Below are 24,080 nucleotides of genomic sequence, written 5' to 3'. Positions count from 1 at the left end.
TTATGAACATATAATCATTGATACGCACCAATATCGCCAAATCAGTGGGAGCCCTGGGCTTGCTTCCCTGCAACAAGACAGTGATGAGAGACAGCGATACCCGAAGGGGGTTCCTTATGTCCAGACTATTCCACAATTTAATTTTCGTTGCATTTATTGCAGAGATATGTTGGAAATGGAAGCAACGTTTTCAGTGCTTTCCTATCTCAGGATATTTAGCCTTGACTTTGATCCAGAATGCCAGCAGAGATGTTACGTCAAACATACTTTTCAGCCCGCTGTCACTTGCAAGCTCGAAGAGTTGATCTCTTTCCCGCGCTGACATGGATGACGCGTGGGTAATGACCTCGCATGCGTAATGGCTCAACAGTGGGTGTGACAGGGATGAGGAAAGGTGCAGCTGACTCATATCGCCAAATCCTATTGTTTCCTCGCGGTCCGGTACCGCATGCCTTGCGGCCCGGTACCAGTCCATGGCCCGGTGGTTGGGGACCACTGATGTAACCTACTCTAGAAACTGCCTAGAATTTCCCTAACGCATAGCCCTCTATTTTTCTAAGCTCCATGCACCTATATAAGAGGCTCTTAAAAGACTCTATTGTATCTCCTTCCACCACCACTACTGGCAGTTCATTCCACGCATCCACCACTCTGCCTGAAAAACTTACCCCGACATCCCCTCGGTACCTATTTCCAAGCACCGTTAAACTATGCCTCTGCATGTTAGCCATTTCAGCCCTGGGAAAAAGCCTCTGGCTATCCACATGATCAATGCCCCTCATCATCTTATATACCTCTCTCAGGTCACCTCTCATACTGTTGCTCCAGGAAAAAAGGCCAAGTTCACTCAACCTATTCTCATAAGGTATGCCCTCCAATCCAGGCAACATCCTTGTAAATCTCCTCTGCACTCTCTCTATAGTATCCACATCCTTCTTATAGTGAGGTGACCACAACTGAACACAGTACTCCAAATGGGGTCTGACCAAGGTCTTAAATAGCTATACCATTACCTCATGGCTTTTGAACTCAATCCCTCGGTTGATGAATGTCACCACCCCATACACCTTCTTAACAACACTGTCAACCTGCACAGTAGCTTTAGGTGTCCTATCTACACAGACCCCAAGATCTCTTAGATCCTCCACACTGCCAAGAGTCTTACCATTAATATTATATTCTGTCTTCAAATTAGACCTACCAAAATGAACCAGTTCACATTTATCTAGGTTGAACTCCATCTGCCACTTCTCAGCCCAGTTCTGCGTCCTATCAATGTCCTGCTGTAACCTCTGACAACCCTCCAGACGATCTACAACACCCCCAACCTTTCTGTCATCAGCAAACTTACTAACTCACCTTTCTACTTCTTCATCCAGGTCATTTATAAAAATCACAAAGAAGAGGGGACCCAGAACAGATCCCTGCGGAACACTCCTGGTCACTGACCTCCATGCAGAATATGAACCATCTACAACCACCCTTTGCCTTCTCTGGGCAAGCCAATTCTGGATCCACAAAGCAAGGTCTCTTTGGATCACATGCCTCCTTACCTTCTGAAGCTGCCCAGCATGGGGAACCTTATCAAATGCCTTACTGAAATCTATATACACGACATCCACTGCTCTACCTTCAATGTGTTTTGTTACATCATCAAAGAATTCAACCAGGCTCGTAAGGCAACACCTGCCCTTGACAAAGCCATGCTGACTATTCCTAATCAGATTATGTCTCTCCAAATACTTATAAGTTCTGCCTCTCAGAATCTTCTCCAACAACTTGCCCACCATTGAAGTCAGACTCACTAGTCTATAATTTCCTGGGTTATCTCTACTCCCTTTCTTGAATAAGGGAAGAACATTTGCAACCCTCCAATACTCTGATACTTCTCCCCTCCCTATTGATGACGCAAAGATCATCGCAAGACGCTCAGCAATCTCCTCCCTCACTTCCCACGATAGCCTGGGGTATATCTCATCCTGACCCGGTGACTTATCAAACAATGCTTTTCAAAAGCTCCAGCACATCCTCCTCCTTAATGTCCACATGCTCAAGTGTTTCAGTCCACTGTAAGTCATCCCCACAATCGCTACGGTCCTTTTCCCCTGGTGAATACTGAAGCAAAGTTTTCATTAAGTACCTCCGCTACCTCCTCCGACTCCATGCACACACTTCCACTATCGCACCTGATTGGTCCTATTCTCACACGGCTCATCCCCTTGCTCTTCACATACTTGTACAATGCCTTGGAGTTTTCCTTAACCCTGCTCACCAAGGCCTTCTCATGACCTCTTCTGGCTCTCCTAATTTCATTCTTAAGCTCCTTCCTAGCAACTTTGTAATTTTCTAGAGCTCTAACAGTAGCTAGTTTCTTGAACCTTTTGTAAGCTTTTCTTTTCAACTAGATTTTCTACATCCTTTGCACACCATGGTTCTTTAACCCTACCTTCCTTTCCCTGCCTCAATGGAATATACTTACGCAGAACTCCATGCAAATGTTCCCTGAACATCGTCACATTTCTGCCGTGCATTTCCCTGAGTACATCTGCTCCCAAGTTCCTGCCTAATAGCATCATATTTCCCCTACCCCAATTGAATGTCTTCCCAATTGTCTGCTCCTGTCCCTGTCCAGCACTATGGTGAAGGAGATAGTGTTGGGGTCACTACCTCCAAAATGCTCTCCCACCGAGATATCTGACACCTGACCAGGTTCATTTCCCAATACCAGATCAAGTACAACCTCTCCTCTAGTTGGCTTATCTACACATTGCATCAGGAAATCTTGCTGAACATACCTAACAAACTCCACCCCATCTAAACCCCTTGCGCTAAGGAGATGCCAATCAATAGTAGGAAAGTTAAAATTTCCTATCACAACAACCCTACTATTATTGCACCATTTGAGAGTCTGCCTCCCTATCTCCCTCGATATCCCTGTTACTAGTGGGGGGGGGGGGGGGTCTATAAAAAATACCCAGTAGAGTTGTTGCCCCTTTCCGATATCTGACTTCCACCCACATTGACTCAGTAGACCATCCCTCCATGACTTCCTTCTTTTCTGCAGCCATGACACTATCCCTAATTAGCAATGCCATACTCCCACTTCTTTTGCCTTGCTCTCTGTTCTTTTTGAAACATCTAAAGCCCGGCATAATCAGCAGTCATTCTTGCTCCTGAGACATTCAAGTCTCTGTAATGGCCGCAATGTCATAGTTCCACATATTGATCCACACTATTTCATCCACCTTGTTTATGATACACCTTGCATCTCAAACCATCAGGCTGAGTGCATCTTTGCTCTAACATCTGCCTATCCTTCCTCACAAGCTCCCTACAAGATATCTCTACTTGTGCTCCAACCACCCCCCCCAATCCTCTGCCTCTTCACTTCGGTTCCCACCCCCCTGCAGATCTAGTTTAAACCCTCCCCAATAACATGAGCAAACCTCCCCCCAGGATATTGGTCCCCCTTGAAGTCAAGTGCAACCCGCCCATTTCGTACAGGTCATACCTGCCCCAGAAGAGGTCCCAATGATTCTAAAGTCTGAATCCCTGCCCCCTGCTCCAATCCTTCAGCCACACATTTATCCGCCACCTTATTCTATTCCTATACTCACTGTCACGTGGCACAGGCAGCAATCCTGAGATTACTACCTTTAAGGTCCTACTACTCGGCTTCCTTCCTGCATTCTGCTTTCAGGACCTCCACCCTTTTTCTACCTAAGTCTTAGGTACCAATATGTACCACTACCTCTGGCTGCTCACCCTCCGATTTCAGGATATTGTGGACGCACTCTGAAGCATCACGAACCCTGGCACCTGGGAGGCAAACTACCATCCTTGTTTCTTTCTCGTACCCACAGAATCGCCTATCTGTCCCCCTAACTATAGGTCCCCTACTACCACTGCCACCCTCTTCTGTTCCCTACCCTTCTGAGCCAGATGGCCAGACTCAGTGCCAGAGGCACAGCCACTTTTGCTTCTCTCAAGTAGGTCCCCCCCCCCCCACAGCAGCACTCAAAATGGAGCACCTATTGTTAAGAGGGACAGCCACAGGGGTATTCTCAAATACCTGACAACCCCCTTCCCTCTCCTGATGGTCACCAACTTATCTGCCTCCTGTGGCCCCAGGGTGACTACCTGCCTGAAGCTCCTGTCTGTCACCTCCTCACTCTCCTTAACAAGCCGAAGGTCATCGAATTGCAGCTCCAGTTCCCTAACTCAGTCTCGATGCACCTGGCACACATGTGGCCATCAGGGAGGCTGGAAGTCTTCCAGACATCCCACATCTGACACCCAGCACAAAAAACTGGTCTCCAGTCATACCCACTATTCTTGTTAGAGAAGGAAAAGAAAGTAACCTACCTTGCCTAGGCCTGTCCTCGCCGAAGCCCCGATAAACCAAAGCCTTACTACTCTGACTCACACTACTCCAATGACCACTCCACAAGACAGTGTCTCTCTTTATTTCGGAGCTTTCTCAGTATCCTTGCATGATGATGTGCTACTGCGTGTGCAGTTCTCTCCGACCTGTGCAAAGCTCACTCTTTCTTCAAATCAATTAGTCCCCCGTTAATGCGCCGAGCCTCGCAAAACGCTCCTTTTTTAAACTTTTCTTCCCGACCTGTGCGAAGCTCTCTCTCTCTCTCTCACTTCAAATTGATTGGTCCGCCGCTAACCTTCCACTGAGTCGCCTTATAATCACCTTTGTCCTAAAGCAAATCTGATCTTCCCAGCAACAACAACCTATATACATTTATTTAACATCTTTAAACTTTTCAAAACACTCAATATAACACCTACCAACCACTTCATGGACTAAATACTTAATCACAGAAACAGATATTAAGATCTGTCTTAGAGGTGGAAATTAAGGTGGTAAATTCCAGAGCTTAGAATTTCAGCAGCTGAAGGCTTGGATGCAAAAATGGAATGAAAAAAATTACAGATACAGAAAAGTTAAGATTAAAGGAGTGCAACTGTTCAGACAATTTGAGAACAAGAGAAGTTTAGAATTTTAGAAAGGAGAGGAGTTTTATAAAGTTTGTGGTTTAATATTCAGCCTTTCTTCAAGTTAAAACCAGTGTAGTTTAGTGATCAAAGCGTGTAAACTAAATACAAGGGTTAGAGCATAGACACCTGAGTTTTTGTTTATCCTAAATTAAAATGTGGAAGATGAGGCACCAGCTAGGAATGAAGTGCAATAGTCAAGTCAAGAGATAAGAAAGCCAAGAATGATAGCAGCAGTTGATAAAAAAAAATAAAAATGTTGGTTTGAAACTTAGTTTGGGGTCAAACAAGTTGTAAACAGACTCATTCAAGCACAGTTGCCAGAGAGAGAAAGAGGTGTCTAGAGAACAGAAGTTGTGATGGAAGTCGAGAGAGTTGTGGTGGAGACCAAAGTTAATGACTTGGTTTCATCAACTGCATATCCATGATGGACACAAAACAGAATTTTAGAAAATAAATTATTTCCTTACTTCTGCTATATTTTGGGTAAATCTTCTCTGTTCTACCTCTAAGGGCTCTACATTATTTCACTGCAAAGCCAGAACTGAACATTATCTAGAGATCTTTATCATCAACTAACATTTGCATTCTATGCCTTTATTAATAAGCTTCAGTACAACACATTTATTTTTTTATAATTTTCAATTTCATTAATATGCTCCAGCTTAATAAGAGATTTATTTAGTTGCTATACCAATATCCTAACCTAATCTTTATTTATTCATAGCGGATGATATTTGCTTAAACTTGCAAGGTGACACAAAAGAATTGAAGCCTGACAGCTGAAAAGAAACATTTGATCCTGAACAAATATTCCCAGAACTCCATCCCCAGATTATTTGCTAGTGTGCACAACTATCTCTGAAATTTAATTCTATTCAAATCAATGGGACTAAATTTGATGCTAAGCCCCTCTACTCTCACAAATGTAACACACAGATGAGTTTCTAAGTACCAATCTATTAAAACGAGTTAACAAACTTAATATCTGAATAATTTTTAAAATCACATCCAAGGAGTTCAACATTATCACTGCAGGATTTTCAAATTTGGCCATATTGAAACACTTAATTTTATTAAACGTACATTGTGAAACAGGAAACATCAGACTTACTGGAATATACACAAAATATTTCATTATGTTAGTGAAGAGGAGCAAATGGAATATAATGCATTCAAGTGGCAACCAGAATATTTCTGGAGAGAGAACAGATTGAGAAATAGAAGGAAAGAAAGTGATTTAAAAGGTCTGAGATATCAGCAAGTTTATTTTGCCATACTGTTCTTACAATACTCATAATCAAATAATACGTCAAAATGAAAGAACTGAGCTTCATCAAATACATAAAAGTTCAGGGCACTATTGTTAGCTCTTGAGGATATTTACTCTATAATCCATATTTGTAATGCATTCATATAACCAATTTAATACAAATATGTCTAAAACCAAATGCATTCACTTACTAGTATAGGACTTCATTTGCCTCATGCCTTTCATATCTGACAGTTTCACACATTAATCTGTAACAGAAAAAATGAATACATTAGTCACTTCTTTTTCCTCTGCCAATAGTGATGGGCATACTTCTATAAACAACTTAAGCGTCCTTAATTACTTATATTCTAAGACTAAACACTAAAAAATGCAAGTTGGAGTCCTAAAGAAAAAAATACAAACCCAAAAATAAATAACATATAAAAGACTGAAGACAATTTTGATTTTTGATATGCATACCCTTTCAAAAAACATGAACTGAAAGGGTAAACAAGACTATTTTGACTGAAAGAGGGAGCATTTTTCTCTTCAAGGCAAAGTGGTGAACAGCAAGTTTCATATCAAAATTGTGCGTATAGTGGGGAGAGATCTCTGCACAAGGACTGCAAGAATGAACAAACAAGACTCAGGAAAGAATTATCACTCCAGAAAGTGAACTGAAAAAGCAAAACATGCTTGATAGTTAGAGTCTAAGAGATAGAAATTGTACAAGAAATATTAAAAATCATCTATGTGAGGCAATGAAGAGAAATTAAAAGAGCTAATGACAAAAATGTTGAAATGCTTGTGCACAAATGTCAAAATGTTGGAAACAAGAAAACAGTAAATAACAACAAATTTGTGAAATGAATTGAGACCATCCTTTATCATTCTAATGCAGCCACATAAACGAACACACACAGATAAATACATAAAGAATCCCATTTAGGTCTATCTTAAACAAACCTGAAGGGCAACTGAGGCTACGTCCACACTAGACCGGATCATTTTGAAAACGCAGGTTTCCCATAAAAACGATAGGCATTTTTCAAAATACCTCCGTCCACATTAGAATGGATATTTGAGTGAATCTCCTCCTACCTGGGCATGTGCAGGACACACAGTGAACAAGCAAAGAGGAAACAGTATACTTGGTGCGTGTTTGTCCAGTTACAGACTTGAAAAACTTAAAAGGAAATTGCCAAACGAAAGACTTGGTGCACGTTTGTCCAGAAACATTTCCTACGGCCCCATAGTCTCTTCACCGATGAAAGGGACGACAGCTACAACTAAATGCAATAAAGCTTGTTACTGGGCAAAAGTAAAATTTGCTGTTACCTCATTTGATTGCCTTTACTTTTGCCATGTCTTTTGTGTATTATTTTGCTGTATTTAACATGCGCAATAAAACAAATTACTGGGAAAAAGTGACAATTGCACCCATTGAATGTTTGCACAAGCAATACATTAATAATGTTACACAAGCGTGGCAGTGGACGAACCCAAGTGCAGAACACGGACACGGGGGCAGAGTTGGGAGGCGTCATCACCGTAGTGAGCATGGAATCGGTTTCCAGGAGAGTCTTTACCCAAAGTCTTGGGTTTGGAGAGAATCCAGGAGCAATGCTAGACTTAGAACTAACAGTCCTAAGAACCATGAACCAAGGTTACTCACACCAGAGTCGACCAACGAACTGGCAGCTCCTTGTTGTGATCATAGGGTTTCTATCCTGCATTTTCTGATGGAAAGCAGGTGTGTGTAGTTAGTGGAACCTGGGAATGATTGGAAATTAAACGAGGGGATTGAGGCCCAATTCCTGAGGTAAAGAGTAAGGTGGGGGATTGCCAGAAGGGACCATGACAAATAAAGCACCTTGTTAAATGTATAAAACATGTCTGCATCAGTGTTATCTTGTATTTCCATACAATGTTAAATTAGGCTGTTATACATCTATTGTCAGATATTGTTGTTGTGGTGCTGGAGGTTGCGTTCAAGAAAACAATGAAATGCCGCCCTGCCGCCACCATTTGTTCTGACACATCATGACAGCATTTTTAAAATTAGCCAGTTACCCCATACACGCTACAACAGCCAACTGGAGTTTTCAGATTTAAACACTCTGGGAGTGTTTTAGAAAACCTCCATTTTCAGGGCAGGAAAACACCGTTTCAGTGTGGACGGAGGGTCAAGATGAAGAGAAAAAGCTTCGGTTACAGATTTATCCGGACTAGTGGACGTAGCCTGAGGTGGTGATTGTGACTGATGGGCTTCAATTCACATAAGAACCAAAAAGCCCTGAGGCCAAGTCATCAGGGAACAGAGGAATGGGACTAGCCTTATGGCTGATTTATACTTGTGCGTCAAATGTACGCTGTAGGTACAGCATAGCCGCGTATCCTACGCTGTACTCTACACCGAACCCTACGTCATAGCCTAACGCGCACCTCTCCCAAAATGTAACTACTCGCACAGCGATGCAGACCACAACAACTGTGATTGGTCCGCTTGGTAGCATCGTATTTCCTCCTACGCTCCAATAGCTTCCCATTGGGCGACTGAAGGGCAGGGAAGGAACTACGGCTGCAATGCTTTCCCTTAAGCTTTACAGACCTCCCAAATTATGGAGGACCCTATGCTTGACGCCAGTTTGTAGCTAGCTGCTACACCCTGTTGATTTCCACCTGAAGCTAAAACTCGAATAGTGATTGCCAGTCTCTGAGTATACTGTGCGTACACTGATGCGAAATAAATGGTTGGAGATGATGAACCAAATCGTCAAATCTACCTGCCAACATCTGAAAATATTTGAAATGCATTTCCTCGTCCATGTCTCTCAGTGGCCAGACAAGCACAGAAAATTCGCCCTCTTTCAGTTTCAGTTGCCATTGTATGAAGTTTGAGTTTCTTTGTGTTGTTTCAACACGAAGAAACTCAACACAGTGGCATAGAAACCCCACCGCCAATTAGCGTTTTGGCGGTGAATTGCAGAGCGACGCAGACACACCAACGCACAAGTATAAATGCTCACAATGGTGTAGTCCACTTGTGTAGGCTATGGCGTAAGCTAGTACACACAAGTATAAATCAGCCTTTAGAGAAAATACGATTAAGGCTAGAAAACTGCAAACTATAGAAATTGCATAGATCAACTGAAGAAATTAAAATGTACAATAAAAAAGAATTCAGTATGGGAAAAGGCAGTAATTGACTAAGATTGGTTATGGATCATGGAAAGGCGGCAAACTGAATTTTGCAGTTGGCAGAGTATGAGGTTGAAGATCTTGTTTCTAAAGCATCCAAACGGGAAGATAATGTAAGAAACAGCAGTCGCCAGTGTGGTCCAGATGATTAAAGACAGGCATGCAAATCTGCAAAGTAGACAACAGTTTGCCAAACTGCAAGCTAACTTAATGACAACCTTAGGGTTGAATCCAACAGAACAAACTACTGCAAGTTCAAAATAAAGGTGTACAGCAGAAAAATATTTGGTCAGTCAGTGCCATCTCAACTGTGCAAATGATGAGGTATTCAAACATAGCTACCACATTTTTCTTCAAAACACCAGTGACTGTACTTCAGGAAAAAAAAACACTTCTTTGTAAAGTTCCAACACATATTGACCTGGATGAGTCCAGAAACAGATCTTAAAAGCTTTGATACTTGAAATAAAACAGATAGGAAAAACAACATATCCTTACAACACCATTTCCCCCTTTTTATGGCAATTTACTGATCGCAAAATGAGAACTACAAGCACTGAAAATTCCGTTCATATCTACAAACACCAAAAAAAAATAGAATTTCAACAACACATGCCATCAGTTTGAGTTGCCAGGCAACAATGACTTTAAAAAATCTCAGCCACCACTAACTGATTAGGTTCCAATAGTTAATATCAAATGCGCAAGTGATTGAGAATCTACAGTACTGTTAAAAAGTCTTATGCACCCAAGATTTTTAATATAGTTTCATATGGTATGGGCTCCAGAGAGCCCAAATCTCAACATCATCGAGGCTGTCTGGAATTACCGAAAGAGACAAAAGCAAGCGAGACAGCCAAAAACTGCAGAACTGTGGCAAGTTCTCTAAGATGCTTGGAACAATGTACCAACCGGTTTTCTTATAAAACTTCACAACAGTGAACCGAAGAGAACTGAGAACTGGTGCTGTTTTAAAGGCAAAGGATGGTCACATGAAATATTGATATGACAGTTTTTTTTTACCTTTTATTGCTCTTTAGTGTGTTTTTTTTAAGTTTGGCTTTTCACTTTGTTATTTTTGAAAGCATCTTCGCTTTATAGAATTTATTTACATGTGCCTCAGACTTTGCACAGTATTGTATGTCTAAAATCTATATAACCTTCACAATATTAAAAAACATATTATAACTATCATTTAATTCTAAAATCATTCGACCTAAGGAAACCAACATATTTATAGATTTTTTTTTAAGTAAAATCACCTTCTTTATTAATGATGTACAGTAAAATGGGTAAAAACTATTGCAGTGGATAAAATATATTCCACATTCTCCTGAAGTTCATTCTTACCTCAGCTGATGTTCTCTCAGGTTTGACAGTGCTTCCATTCCATGAAGATAGGAATAAACTATCTCCAAATCCTACAAAAACAAATTGCCAAAAATAATTAGTTATTTAATATTACCTTGTTAAAATTTCCATAGCAAATTATGAAAGTTTCTCTTTGTCATTTTCATTTATATTAAATGTTAATATGAAGCGACTGCACTTTGGAAAAAGCTATAATCAATCTAAATTATTTCCGAAAGTACATATTGAACATCTACATTTGCCACCATATAATGATACTAAAGCAAATCCTTTTCCAAATCAGTGCTGTTATGCATCTTCAAACTATTATCAATTAGACACCATAAAAATTATCAAAAAAAATTTCCCCAAGAAATGACATTACATTAGTCATTCAGAAGTATTTTCCAGTGCGGCAAGAACCTTCTCCTATTATTTGAAGATACTGTAAGTCAGGGGTTCCCAACCTGGGTCTATGGAACCCTCAGTTAATGGTAGGGGTCCACAGCATAAAAGAAGGTTGGGAATTTCTGCTGTCAGTGGTCCCCTGTTGGAGATGTGATGCAAAGATAACTGTCAGACCCTGTTGCACCCAGCCTTCCCCACTGGAAGTGCTATCTGTTCTTTCTCCATACCGGTATTTACTTGATCTAAATATATAGATGGAATCTTGCAGGATTACAGGATTCTAGAGGCCTCAGCTGAATCAAGGGCTCAGACACTATAATCCTATGGTCCTTCATTGAGAACACCTTACAGCCTTTGAAAGATGGCAAAGTTGGGGGTCAGAGCTTTGGCATCACCCAAAACCAGCAAGATTAAGTTTTTAACTGTTTCTGATATGCAGAAACAATTAAACATTATTAAAATTGTTGCAAATTATGAAAATACAAACATAAAAAACACAAAACAGTAAAAAAAATTAAAAATGCTGATTACTTAATCAATAAAAATATGGAATAAAGAAGAAAAGCCACTAATGTTCCCACTGTGTAGTTGAATAAATCCCATTCAGCTGGATGGGATCAAAGGACAGTTCCCCAATATAATGATGAGGAATTCCAGCAAAATTAGACTTGACTGCTGGACTCCAAATGGAGTCCAGCATCTCATCATAATGAACTTTGCATCACTTATCATTAAGTGGTCTTCTCTGGTCTTTCAGCAGGTCCCCAAAATCTTCGGACTTGATTCACTATAAATAGGTGAATATCCTCTGGAACCATAAACCACAACCCATCACCACAAAGCATTTAACATAAAGTACTCAAAAAAGATCAAAATAAAGTTGATAAAAATTGCATGTGAAATTATCTTCCACAACTAAAACAATTATGCTATTCTGCTGGATTCTATACTATTCTAAATCATCAGGTAAAGTAATATTATAATAAAAGGTACAAAAGAAATAATGTATAGATTAAAACATCTTGTTTGCAAGATACATATACACACACATACACATACTATATCTTTGCAGAACATTGAGCTTTAAATTGCAAACAAGACACTATATCTCAGTCTTGCAGGAAGTATCCTTTTCAAGTGGGTGCAAATGACTTCAATCAAGGATTTACTGTACATAAATACAGAATTATCTGCAGCTTAATGTGAAAAAGACTAAGGAGCTGGTGGCAGACCTGAGGAGAGCTAAGGTACTGGTGACCCCTGTTTCCATCCAGGGAGTCAGTGTGGACATGGTGGAGGATTACAAATACCTGGGGATACGAATTGACAATAAACTGGACTGGTCAAAGGACGCTGAGGCTGTCTACAAGAAAGGTCAGAGCTGTCTCTACTTCCTGAGGAGACTGAGGTCCTTTAACATCTGCCGGACGATGCTGAGGATGTTCTACGAGTCTGTGGTGGCCAGTGCTATCATATTTGCTGTTGTGTGCTGGGGCAACAGGCTGAGGGTAGCAGACACCAACAGAATCAACAAACTTATTCGTAAGGCCAGTGATGTTGTGGGGATGGAACTGGACTCTCTCACGGTGGTGTCTGAAAAGAGGATGCTGTCTAAGTTGCATGCCATCTTGGTCAATGTCTCCCATCCACTACATAATGTACTGGGTGGGCACAGGAGTACATTCAGCCAGAGACCCATTCCTCCAAGATGCAGCACAGAGCGTCATAGGAAGTCATTCTTGCCTGTGGCCATCAAACTTTACAACTCCTCCCTTGAAGGGTCAGACACCCTGAGCCAATAGGCTGGTCCTGGACTTATTTCATAATTTACTGGCATAATTTACATATTACTATTTAACTATTTATGGTTCTATTACTATTTATTATTTATGGTGCAACTGTAACGAAAACCAATTTCCCCCTGGAATCAATAAAGTATGACTATGACCATGTCATATTTACCATCTGCCTATTTTTATTTCTTCCAGTTAGACAGAGCTCTAGCACATGGGAAATGTGGGTAGCTGTTTGAAACAAGGGAAGAATTTTGGTAGAAACAGAGCCTTTTTAATCAGGACTGGACTTTTTTGTAAAAATCAGCGAGGCTTTACATTACAACCACCCAACCTACAAGATAACATTGCTACAAAGCAGCAGGCTGAATTCACAGCAAATCATAGTCAGTCTCGATATTGATGTATTTAGAGATTCAGCATGGTAACAGGCCATTCTGGCCCAGTTATACCCATGTGACCAGTTAACCTCCTAATCCCCAAGTGTTTGGAATGTGGAGGAAACCCACATGGTCATGGGGAGAACATGGTGAAAATAAAGTTAAATGTGTTAACATTCATGCCATAATTAATTACACGAGAATTGAAATCTCTCTACTACACAAAAGCTAGTCAAATCTGGTTAAGTACTGAAGACACAAGCAATACTGCATCACAAAATCCAAGTAACAACTAAAAGTACCGTATTCAGCACAGTGGACTAACTTCTACTGCAGCGGTCCCCAACCACCAGGCCATGGACCGGTACCGGGCTGCAAAGCATGAGCTACCAGGCTGTGAGGAAACGATACGAGTCAGCTGCACCTTTCCTCATTCCCTGTCACACACTGTTGAACTTGAACATAGGGTTGCCAACTGTCCCATATTTGCCGGGACATCCCATATATTGGGCTAAATTGGTTTGTCCCATATGGGACCGCCCTTGTTCCGCATTTCCCCCGCTAAGGTACAGCATTCCTATGAAACCTTTCGTGCCGAAATGGCGTGAAGCGAAGAAGCAATTACCATTAATTTATATGGGAAAAATTTTTGAGCGTTCCCAGACCCAAAAATAATCTACCAAATCATACCAAATAGCACACAAAACACAAAATAACACTAACATATAGTAAAAGCAGGAATGATATGATAAATACACAGCCTGCATAAAGTAGAAATAATGTATGTACAGTGTAGTCGGGAAGATGAAGGCAAAACAGATGTGTGGGAGAAAAATCGGCACATACACGCATGCACACATCACATGCACACGTCACGCATGCACACACAGGTGCCCGCGCAAGGCTTCACGGTCATGGTAGTCTTCCTGGGGTAAAGTGTCCCGGGATTTGACTGCTACTTTTGTCCCTTATTTCGGACTGAGAAAGTTGGCAACCCTAACAGTAAAAGACATGTTGAGGTGAGTTTAACCCTACTTGAACACCGCACCCCGCCCCCCCAGTCAGCCAGTCCGCAAGAATATTATCAATATTAAACCAGTCCGCGGTGCAAAAAATGTTGGGTCCCCTGTTCTACTGTACTTTATTTTAATAAATTCTCACATTAAAATGGAATGGTAAATGATATAAACAAAATGAGTTAACCAAAGTCAGCATACAAATCTAAACCACTAACAAAGATTAACTTTTTGAAGTAAAAAAATTGGATTTGTACTGTGCCTTTGTAGTATTACAGCTCAATGATCTTTACAGAAACAAACAGAAAATTTTAAAACCTCTGCTGATTCAAGGAATAATGTTCAAGATTCAGTTTCAAAAAATATGCAATCAGAAGGAGTGGTTGAAGTGAATGCAATTGTGGAAAGTGCTTGAATAGAGGCCGAATCTGGAGTATTGTGTTCAGTTTTAGTCACCAAATTACAGGAAGGATATTAATAAGGTTGAAAGAGTGCAGAGAAGGTTTACAAGGATGTTGCCGGGACTTGAGAAAATCAGTTACAGAGAAAGGTTGAATAGGTTAGGACTTTATTCCCTGGAGCGTAGAAGAATGAGGGGAGATTTGATGGAGATATATAAAATTATGATGGGTATAGATAGAGTGAATGCAAGCAGGCTTTTTCCACTAAGGCAAGGGGAGAAAAAACCAGAGGACATGGGTTTAGGGTGAGGGGGAAAAGTTTAAAGGGAACATTAGTGGGGGCTTCTTCACACAGAGAGTGGTGGGAGTATGGAATGAGCTGCCAGACGAGGTGGTAAATGCAGGTTCTTTTTTAACATTTAAGAATAAATTGGACAGATACATGGATGGGAGGTGCATGGAGGGGTACGGTCCATGTGCAGGTCAGTGGGACTAGGCAGAAAATGGTTTGGTACAGCCAAGAAGGGCCAAAAGGCCCATTTCTGTGCTGTAGTTTTTCTATGGTTTCTAATAAATAACTAGTATCATTATCCTGGCTAGGATTAGTAGAACACCCTCCTCCTCACCTATCAACTGCCAGTTTCCCCTTACCCCATTTTCTCATTCTGGCTTCCAGCCCCTTCCTTCCCAGTCCTGATGAAAGGTTCATTCTCTGAATTTCAGACAAGGAATCTAAAAAAACACACAGTATATATTCAAGATAGGTGTTCAGCTAGTACTAGGTACCTTCACACACAGTGGTATCTTCTCTGTTGTAATTGGCATGCATTCCGATTCAACTCTGGAACAGAAAGTGGCCAAAATGAAATATCTAATGAATTCTAGAAGTAACAGTGCAGGGTAGGAACAAAAGCCAATTAGGTGATATTCTGACTTGAGGATATGATTAAGAATGGAACCATGGGAAGGTTGTTGAAACATTTCTTCATCCAATTCACTGGTCTCAGCAATCACAAAGAATGTCACTTGTCATTTTGATTGGAACAGTTTCAAAGTTGCTACTTTGATACAAGCCTGACTGACAATACTCCAACATGATGTTGTAAGAAAGAGGCTACGCATCTGAATTCAATTTTAAGAGACACACAAAAAAGAGGTTGGAAATTAGGGCAGGGTTTTCCATTAATGGGCATGTTAACAATTGATGGTTAGAGTCATGGAGGATTTCAATAAGAAGGAAAGAGAATCTGATGAAACACTTAATCCAAACATTGGCACTTCGGCCACAACCTCAACATAGTGCAAAGAAAATTAATGCAAGGATCTTCCCCACTTCCTCCTCCCATAGATTAAGCAAAATTCAGCCCATCAATTGTGCAAAATGGACAGGATCTTCAATTCTCAACAGATCCCAGAAAAACAGCGAACAGCAACAACCAACACACATAAAAGTTGCTGATGAATGCAGCAGGCCAGGCAGCATCTCTAGGAAGAGGTACAGTCGACGTTTCAGGCCGAGACCCTTCGATAGAACAGCAACAACCACTATGTTTTTTCACTGACTCCTTCAAACAGGCAAAATATAGATTATCTATGTCATATTTAGTTGCCCGAAAATGGCAACCATTCAGTGTAACACAAAAGACAGGTATACCACAAACCTGATTCTAATGAAGCATAAATTACAGCTGTGTTATCACAAACACAGTGCATACTGCACCTTACTTCCAAAAAGCATTCTGCTGAATTGGAGTTAATAAGATGTTCAATCATCATCTCCATGCAGAACCAAGATCACTCCAAATATCTGCTATTCATTTAGTATAGAGGACACTGGCATATGTGCATTTTCAGAGGCTAATCTCCAAGTTTTTGCTGGCTCCATCACGATTGAATGGATAGTACCCTACCAACGCCAATCACTTTAAAAGAAATGATACGACAGGTGTCGTCCCTTAAGGAATATAAAGGGTGGAAGTGAGTACTTAAGAACTAAATCTGTCATCATGCGCCGCATCGCATAATGTGGGTGATCATTTTTTGACCATGATTGTTCTTGGCGTATTTTCTACATAAATGGTTTGCCATTGCCTTCTTCTAGGCAGTATCTTTACAAGACTGGAGGCCCCAGCCATTATCAATACTTTTCAGAGTACTGACTTTTGTTTTGTCTCTGGGAGGAAGAAGCAGGGAAAACCCTTGCATTGATTCTCTTTGCACCATGTTGAGATAGTGGTCGAAGTACCAATGTATGGATTGAGTGTTCCATTAGATTCTCTTTCCTTTCTATTCAAATCTCCCATGGCCCCAGGAGGGCAAAAAGGGATCATGAAACATCTTCAGCAGCTAAAATTAAGGAGAGATTTACCTCCTAGAAGTATATTTGGAACATGAGGTATAGCTAGGAGAAGAGTAGGTCCAGACAGAAAGAGTGGTGTTGGCATTTTTGCCTTCATACATCTGATTATAAGAGCTGGGACATATTGCAACTTTACAATATTAATGAGACTGAACTTTAGGAAAGGTGCGACTGCACTGTGGAGAGAGTACAGAGGAGATTCACTGTGATATTCCATGTATTGGAGAACTTTAGTTACGGGGAGAGATTGGATATGTTGGGTTTGATTTCGAGAACAAAGCAGAGAGAGGACCCAGGCCTCAAAACATACAAGAACTATATGATAAGAACATGAGATAAACAGTCAAAGTCTTTTTTCCAAACCAAACCCTATTTACTAGAAAACCCCAGAGTAATCATGGCCTCATCCTTGAAATACTCTATTTGTCATGTCTATTCCTTCCTGCACTCCAGCAGCACTAAAATTTGTTCTCCTTCCCTGTTTTGATAAAGGATATTCACTTTAAACAATAGCTTATCCAGCCACAAATATTGCCTAACCAGTTGACTGTTTCCAGCATTTTCCTGATTTTATTTCATCTATATTCTGACCACATTTTATACTTCCACATTCAATAAAAATCTGTTCCCTCCACAATTACATAAATCAGATTGTCTCTGCAGCATATAGAAGCTTAACTGTTGCATATTTAATATACCAGAAGATGGAAAAGAAAGAAAGTAAAACACTTTTGCAAGAAACACTCAAGTTTCCAAGCAATAAGAGTCTTATTTCAGTTTAAAAGCCATCTTCTAATACGTTCATGAGAAAAAAAAGGTAAGTTATTCAATCCCTAGAGCCACATAAAAAATCCAGAAAAATAATGGATTTAAGCTTCTTTTTATAAACACAAAATGGAAAATTGTTCATAAAATCAATACAGCTTTCCATTTCAAGGTTCATCAAGATTCTTTGATGAAGTTTTCAGTTACCCAACCTAGATTTAAAAAATGCCTGAAGCCTAAGCTAATGGAAACATAAATTCTTCATATGTCAAGTTGTTCCTGCACAATGGAATTCACTGAAGGAAAGGATAATCAACACTATTAAGATGTGATGATACCAAATGCAATGTAATAGTCTTAACTAACAAACATTCCTGAATATAATACCAAGCAGTTAAGTCTCACCTTCATTCAGAAGGTTTCTCAAGCAAAATCTCATAGTTATAGTCATAGTCATACTTTATTGATCCCGGGGGAAATCGGTTTTCTTTACAGTTGCACCATAAATAACTAAATAGTAATAAAACCATAAATAATTAAATAGTAATATGTAAATTATGCCAGGAAATAAGTCTGACCCTCCAAGGGAGGAGTTGTAAAGTTTGATAGCCACAGGCAGGAATGACTTCCTATGATGCTCTGTGTTACATCTCGGTGGAATGAGTCTCTGGCTGAATGTATTCCTGTGCCCAACCAGTACATTATGTAGTGGATGGGACACATTGTCCAAGATGGCATGCAACTTGGACAGCATCCATTGATCTGTTGAAAATCTTGTATGGATATCAATTATGTTTCTATTTTTAAAGGATAAAGAAATATCCAGGAATTATTTGTGGTGAGTAAATCCAAGAAACATCAAGACAAAGTTGTAATCTTGGTTATTAAGCTTAAATAATGCACAATACAACAAGATTAATATAAAATTATTGTCTTTTAAGTGTTGGTCGTAGCTGTTTAGAAGCTCGTAAGTGCCATTCCTGACACACAAGCAAAAAACCCAGCAAGCAAGGGTAGAACTGCTTCATAGCTCGTGAGCCAGGTTCATCCCTAACCTCTGGTACACTCTACATGGTCTTTGTGTGTTCTTCCTGTGACAGCACGTTTTCCTTAAGGTAAGGCCCTTATAGATAGATAGATAGATATACTTTATTAATCCCGAGGGAAATTTGGTTTTGTTACAGCCGCAACAACCAAGAATAGAGCGTAAATACAGCAATACAAAAACCCCCAACAATCTATTGGCTCAGGGTGTCTGACGCTCCACAGGAGGAGCTGCACATTCGATGGCCAGAGGCAGGAACGACCTCCCATGCCGCCAAGTATTGTATCACGGTGGAATGTGGCTGAAGTCCAACAGTAAAAAGTTCAATATCCAGTCTGCAAACACGTTCCTCAATCATAATATACCCCGGATTGCACCATCCGTTGTTAACCAGATCAGTAAGCACCCAACTCCTTTACGCTTACCGCTCTCAGTGCACTTCCAGTCAGCCGGAACGGTATTACCCACCGAACTCCCCTTCTCCATAAGTCTCTGTTGTCTCGACCCGGTCCTCTTTCCTCGGCTTTGTGATCCCCCTCTGCATCCTCTGTGCGTTTTCCTCCGGATTTCAGCAAGGGTGTCCGCCGCTCTGCTCGCTAAACCGGCCAGTATTTGCTGGTCCGTGGAATACGACACAATGCGACCTTGCTTCTGTCCCGCATGTCGGAATGTAACCATTTCCAGCGCTAAAGAAAACCCAAATAAAACTCTCTCTACCAGCATGTTAGAGAGGGTGCAGCTTCGACGTGTTACCGTTGTGTGTATATGAATAGCAGAAACACTGTGGGAAGAGTGAGGTGGGAGAAGGGGAATTGATGGGAATGTGGGGAGTATAAAATAGAATGAATGTGCATGGATTTTGATTGTGGCATGGCACTTAGTGATGCAAAAGGACTCATTTCCATTCTGCATGACTTTATGTCTTTTGTGCTTTGAGGACCTGCTATAGGCTGTCCATCTTTCTAAAACATATGGGAAGTTCAGCTTGGCAGACTATGAGCTTTGACAAGCAGAATAAAACTACACCTCTGTGCAAATCCTTGCAACATCTGGTGATCCTGTGATCTGTCTCAGAGGGTGATGCCAGAAGATCTTTCAAGAGGGTGAACCCTCGAAGGCATCAGACTCTAATGGTGCACCTGGACTCAGAAAACTTGTGCTGACCAACTGGCGGGACTGTTCACGGACATCTTCCATCTCTCACTGCTGCAGTGAGAGGTTCCCACCAGGTTCAAAAGGGGAACAATCATACCAGTGCCCAAGAAAAGTAAGTTGTATTGTCCAACAACAATTGCTCAATGGCACTCACACATCTACAATGATGAAGGCTTTGAGACCTGGACCCACAGCAGTTTGCCTATCGCCACAATAGGTCTACAGCATGTGCCATCTCACTAGCTTTCCACTTAGCCTTGGATCACCAGGACAATAGTAACAACAATGTCAGGTTGATGTTTATTGAATACAGCTCAGTGTTCAACATAATCAACCCTCAGTTCTAAACAACAAACTCCAAAACTTGGGACTCTGAACCACCCTCTGGAAGTGAATCTTCTCTAGGAGAACACAGTCTGTGTTGCTCAGAAATAACAGGTGCGTAAAGAAGGTCTGGAAGATCATCAAGGACACCAGTCACCCCAACCATAAACTGTTTCAGCTGCTTCTGTCTGGCAAACAGAATTGCAGCATTAAAGCCAGGACCAACAGGCTATGGGACAGCTTCTTTCTACAAGCCATTAGACTTACAAATTCACATGTCTGTACATTGCGATGCGAGCCATAATGCAAAGATTTTATTCCCTCGCATTGTGGAATGGATGTAAGATTTAAATACATTCAAACTCAAATCTCTTCCTTACTGACAATCAACACTGGGCACCTCATGAATGCATGTTTAGCCCACAGTTCTACTCTCTCCACACCCATGACTGTGTGGCTAGGCACAATTCAAATGCCATCTATAAATTTGCTGTCAACACAAATATTGTTGATAGAATTTCAGATGGAGATTAGGATGTGTACAGCAGTGAAATAAATCAGCTGGTTAAGTGGCGCCGCAAAAACAACCTTGTAAGACCAAGAAATTGAGTATGGACTTCAGAAAGAGGAAGTAGAGGTAACACATACCATTCCTCATCAAGGAATCAGAAATGGAAAAGGTGAGCAGTTTCAAGTTCTTGGGTGTCAACATATCTGAGATCTATCCTAGGCCCAACACATGATGCAATTAGAAAGAAGGCACAATACTGGCTATGTTTCATGAGGAGTTTGGGGGGAATTAGTATGTCACCTAAGACATCCACAACTTACTACAGATGTACCGCATAAAGCATTCTAACTGGCTATGTCACCGGCTGGTATAGAGGGGGCAATGCTCAGGATTAGGAAGTTGAGAACCCCTTCTAGCTCCATCATGGGCACTAACCTCCCCAGCATCCAGAACTTCATATGGTAATGCCCCAAAAAGGCAATATCCATCAATAAGGACCCCCATCACCCAGGTCATGCCCTCATGTTATTGCTACCATTAAGGTGGAGGCAAAGAAGCCTGAAGGGACACACTCAAGTTTCAGGTACAGCTTCTTCCCCTCCACCATCAGATTTCTGAATGGACGATTGTTACGAACCCATAGGTTTCGTTCACTGTGGACTGTTGCTTTAAGAGCGTCTGAGTGAGGCGAGACTATGAATCAGTCACTGGCTGCCGTGGTTTGTGCAGATTAAACACAGACAAAGAGAGAAAGAGGCCTTCAGGGGAGAGAGAGACAGGGGGAGAGAGGGGGACGGGGGGGAGAGGGGGATGGGGAGAGAGGGGGACGGGGAGAGAGGGGGACGGGGAGAGAGGGGGACGGGGGAGAGAGGGACGGGGGAGAGAGGGACGGGGGAGAGAGGGACGGGGGAGAGAGGGACGGGGAGAGAGGGACGGGGGAGAGAGGGACGGGGGAGAGAGGGACGGGGGGAGAGAGGGACGGGGGGAGAGAGGGACGGGGGGAGAGAGGGACGGGGGGAGAGAGGGACGGGGGGGAGAGAGGGACGGGGGGGAGAGAGGGACGGGGGGGAGAGAGGGACGGGGGGAGACAGGGACGGGGGGAGAGACAGGGACGGGGGGAGAGACAGGGACGGGGGGAGAGACAGGGACGGGGGGAGAGACAGGGACGGGGGGAGAGAGGGACAGGGGGGCTGGGAGTTATATTTACACACATATACACACATAACACTGTTAACCTTTGTCTATCTTGATTAAGTTACTATAAGTAGATACTAATAAAGATAAAGTAGTGGTTTTAACATTAAAACAGTGTGAAATCTCTTGCTACTGATTTGTTTCTCAAACGTTACATTTCATAACACAATGAAGCCATGAACACTACTTCAGTATTTTTCCCCTCGTTTTATATGACTTATTGTTTTTTTATTTGGTATTGCAATGTACTGCTGCTGCAAAACAACAAATTTCACAACATAAGCCTGTGATATTAAACCTGAATTCGCTCTTTGGCTTCAGCTGTCCAGCTCTTTGCAGACTTCTTCACCTGTACTGTACACTTCAGTCTCTGTAGGCAGACAGAAGCATCCCGGCCAGGTGGTCAGATTTACTAAAGTGCAGGCGAGGGATGGAGCATTAGGTGTTCTTGATACTTTATTCTGTATCCTGGATTTTCGAGTAGTGATATTTAACTGCCATCTAATAGATAGTTTCCTTTAAAAGAGTACAGTCGACATTTCGGGCCAAGACTCTTCATCAGGACTGGAAGGAAAAATTTCATCTTTTTTTTCCCTCTAGTCCTGATGAAGGGTCTCGGTCTGAAACGTCAACTGTACTCTTTTCCATAGATGCTGCCTAACCTGCTGAGTTTCTCCAGTATTGTGTGTGTGTGTGTGTGTGTGTGTGTGTGTGTGTGTGTGTGTGTGTGTTGGTTGCTTGGATTTCCTTCATCTGCAGATCTTCTCTTGAGATGGTTTTCTTGTTTTGACTGAGCTGTAATTTCAAGATTAGAACTAGCACATCAAAATGCAGAATAATTGCCAGAGTTTTCTAATTTTCACTAATTCTAAATTGTGCTCTTCAGAAATATACAAAGTATTTATTTAAATGAGCAACTACTAATAAATCTAACTACAATATATTGCCTTTATAATGCAGCAAAGGCAAATTCAGTAGACTAAACAACGTAACAAGGAGCTCACTTTTAGAGACAACTCATGCAACTGCCTCATAAATAAAGTGCACCTGAATAGATATTACAAAGTGTTCTAGCACAGGAAGAAAGGCTTTGATAGCATTAAGATTTGCAAATGTTATTGTTGGAGCAAGAAGAAACAAATGATGTTGGCAAAGTCATCTTAGCAGTTTACATAATCAGTCACAGTCTAATCACATACATTGATCTACTTAAAAAGGTCAAAAAGATCAATAGGTAGCTTGATAAAATTTAACAAAGTAGGGTGACAATCTTTTTATTTAATCACTATCTTACCATATTTATTTGGCTATTAACTGACCAACGATTCTTCCGAAGATATTTAACTACCACCGAATAAATATTTTCCTTGTTTTGGCTCAGCTGTAATTTCAAGGTTAAAGCTAACATACCACCATATGGAATAATTGTTGTATTTTTCCTATTTTCACTAATTCTAAATTGTGTCTTCAGGAAAACACAAATGTTTTATTTGAACCAGCAAGTACTATTAAATGCAACAATTTACTCTCCTTATAATGTTTCTGTACTGCCATTGCAGCAGCATATGAATAACTATGGTGAAAAACAAATCACATCATTCCTCCTATTGGCCAATATTTTCAAAGAATGCAATCAAGTTCTTCTGAGACCACTGAAATAACTGTGGGAGAATCTTTATGTACTACACCCATAAGGTAAAGCAGCCACCCCTGAAGATCGGATTAATAATTCAAAGAGAATTTAATCCACTCTGGCCACAATGTGTGAAATGCCAACTTCAGCACATTTCTTCCACAGCACATACTAAACATACTTCTTCACAAGTCATGTGAATCAGTTACTATTGGGAAGCAAAATTTCTATACCAAATCATTTACTCTACAACAGGTAGTCAAAACTGATCAACACATCA

The 24,080-nt window shown here is 41.1% G+C and overlaps 1 protein-coding gene across 5 annotated transcripts in view; it reads right to left on the bottom strand.

The window, feature by feature from the left end:
* Positions 1-24,080, bottom strand: part of rapgef2b (Rap guanine nucleotide exchange factor 2b) — a 388,703-nt gene that overhangs the window by 263,421 nt on the left and 101,202 nt on the right. For 4 of the 5 annotated variants that reach the window (XM_072256006.1, XM_072256009.1, XM_072256007.1 and 1 more), the window contains exons 2-3: positions 10,817-10,887; positions 6,475-6,531 (exon numbers count right to left, since the gene is read on the bottom strand). In XM_072256006.1, coding sequence (XP_072112107.1) covers positions 6,475-6,531; positions 10,817-10,887 — 128 coding nt within the window. Of the gene's footprint in view, positions 1-6,474; positions 6,532-10,816; positions 10,888-15,600; positions 15,656-24,080 lie in introns of all 5 variants that reach the window. The other variant, XM_072256008.1, reaches the window with a different exon arrangement.

Source organism: Mobula birostris, chromosome 4 (assembly GCF_030028105.1).
Source record: "Mobula birostris isolate sMobBir1 chromosome 4, sMobBir1.hap1, whole genome shotgun sequence".
Lineage (NCBI taxonomy): Eukaryota > Metazoa > Chordata > Chondrichthyes > Myliobatiformes > Myliobatidae > Mobula > Mobula birostris.
This window is presented reverse-complemented; position numbering and strand designations above follow the sequence as displayed.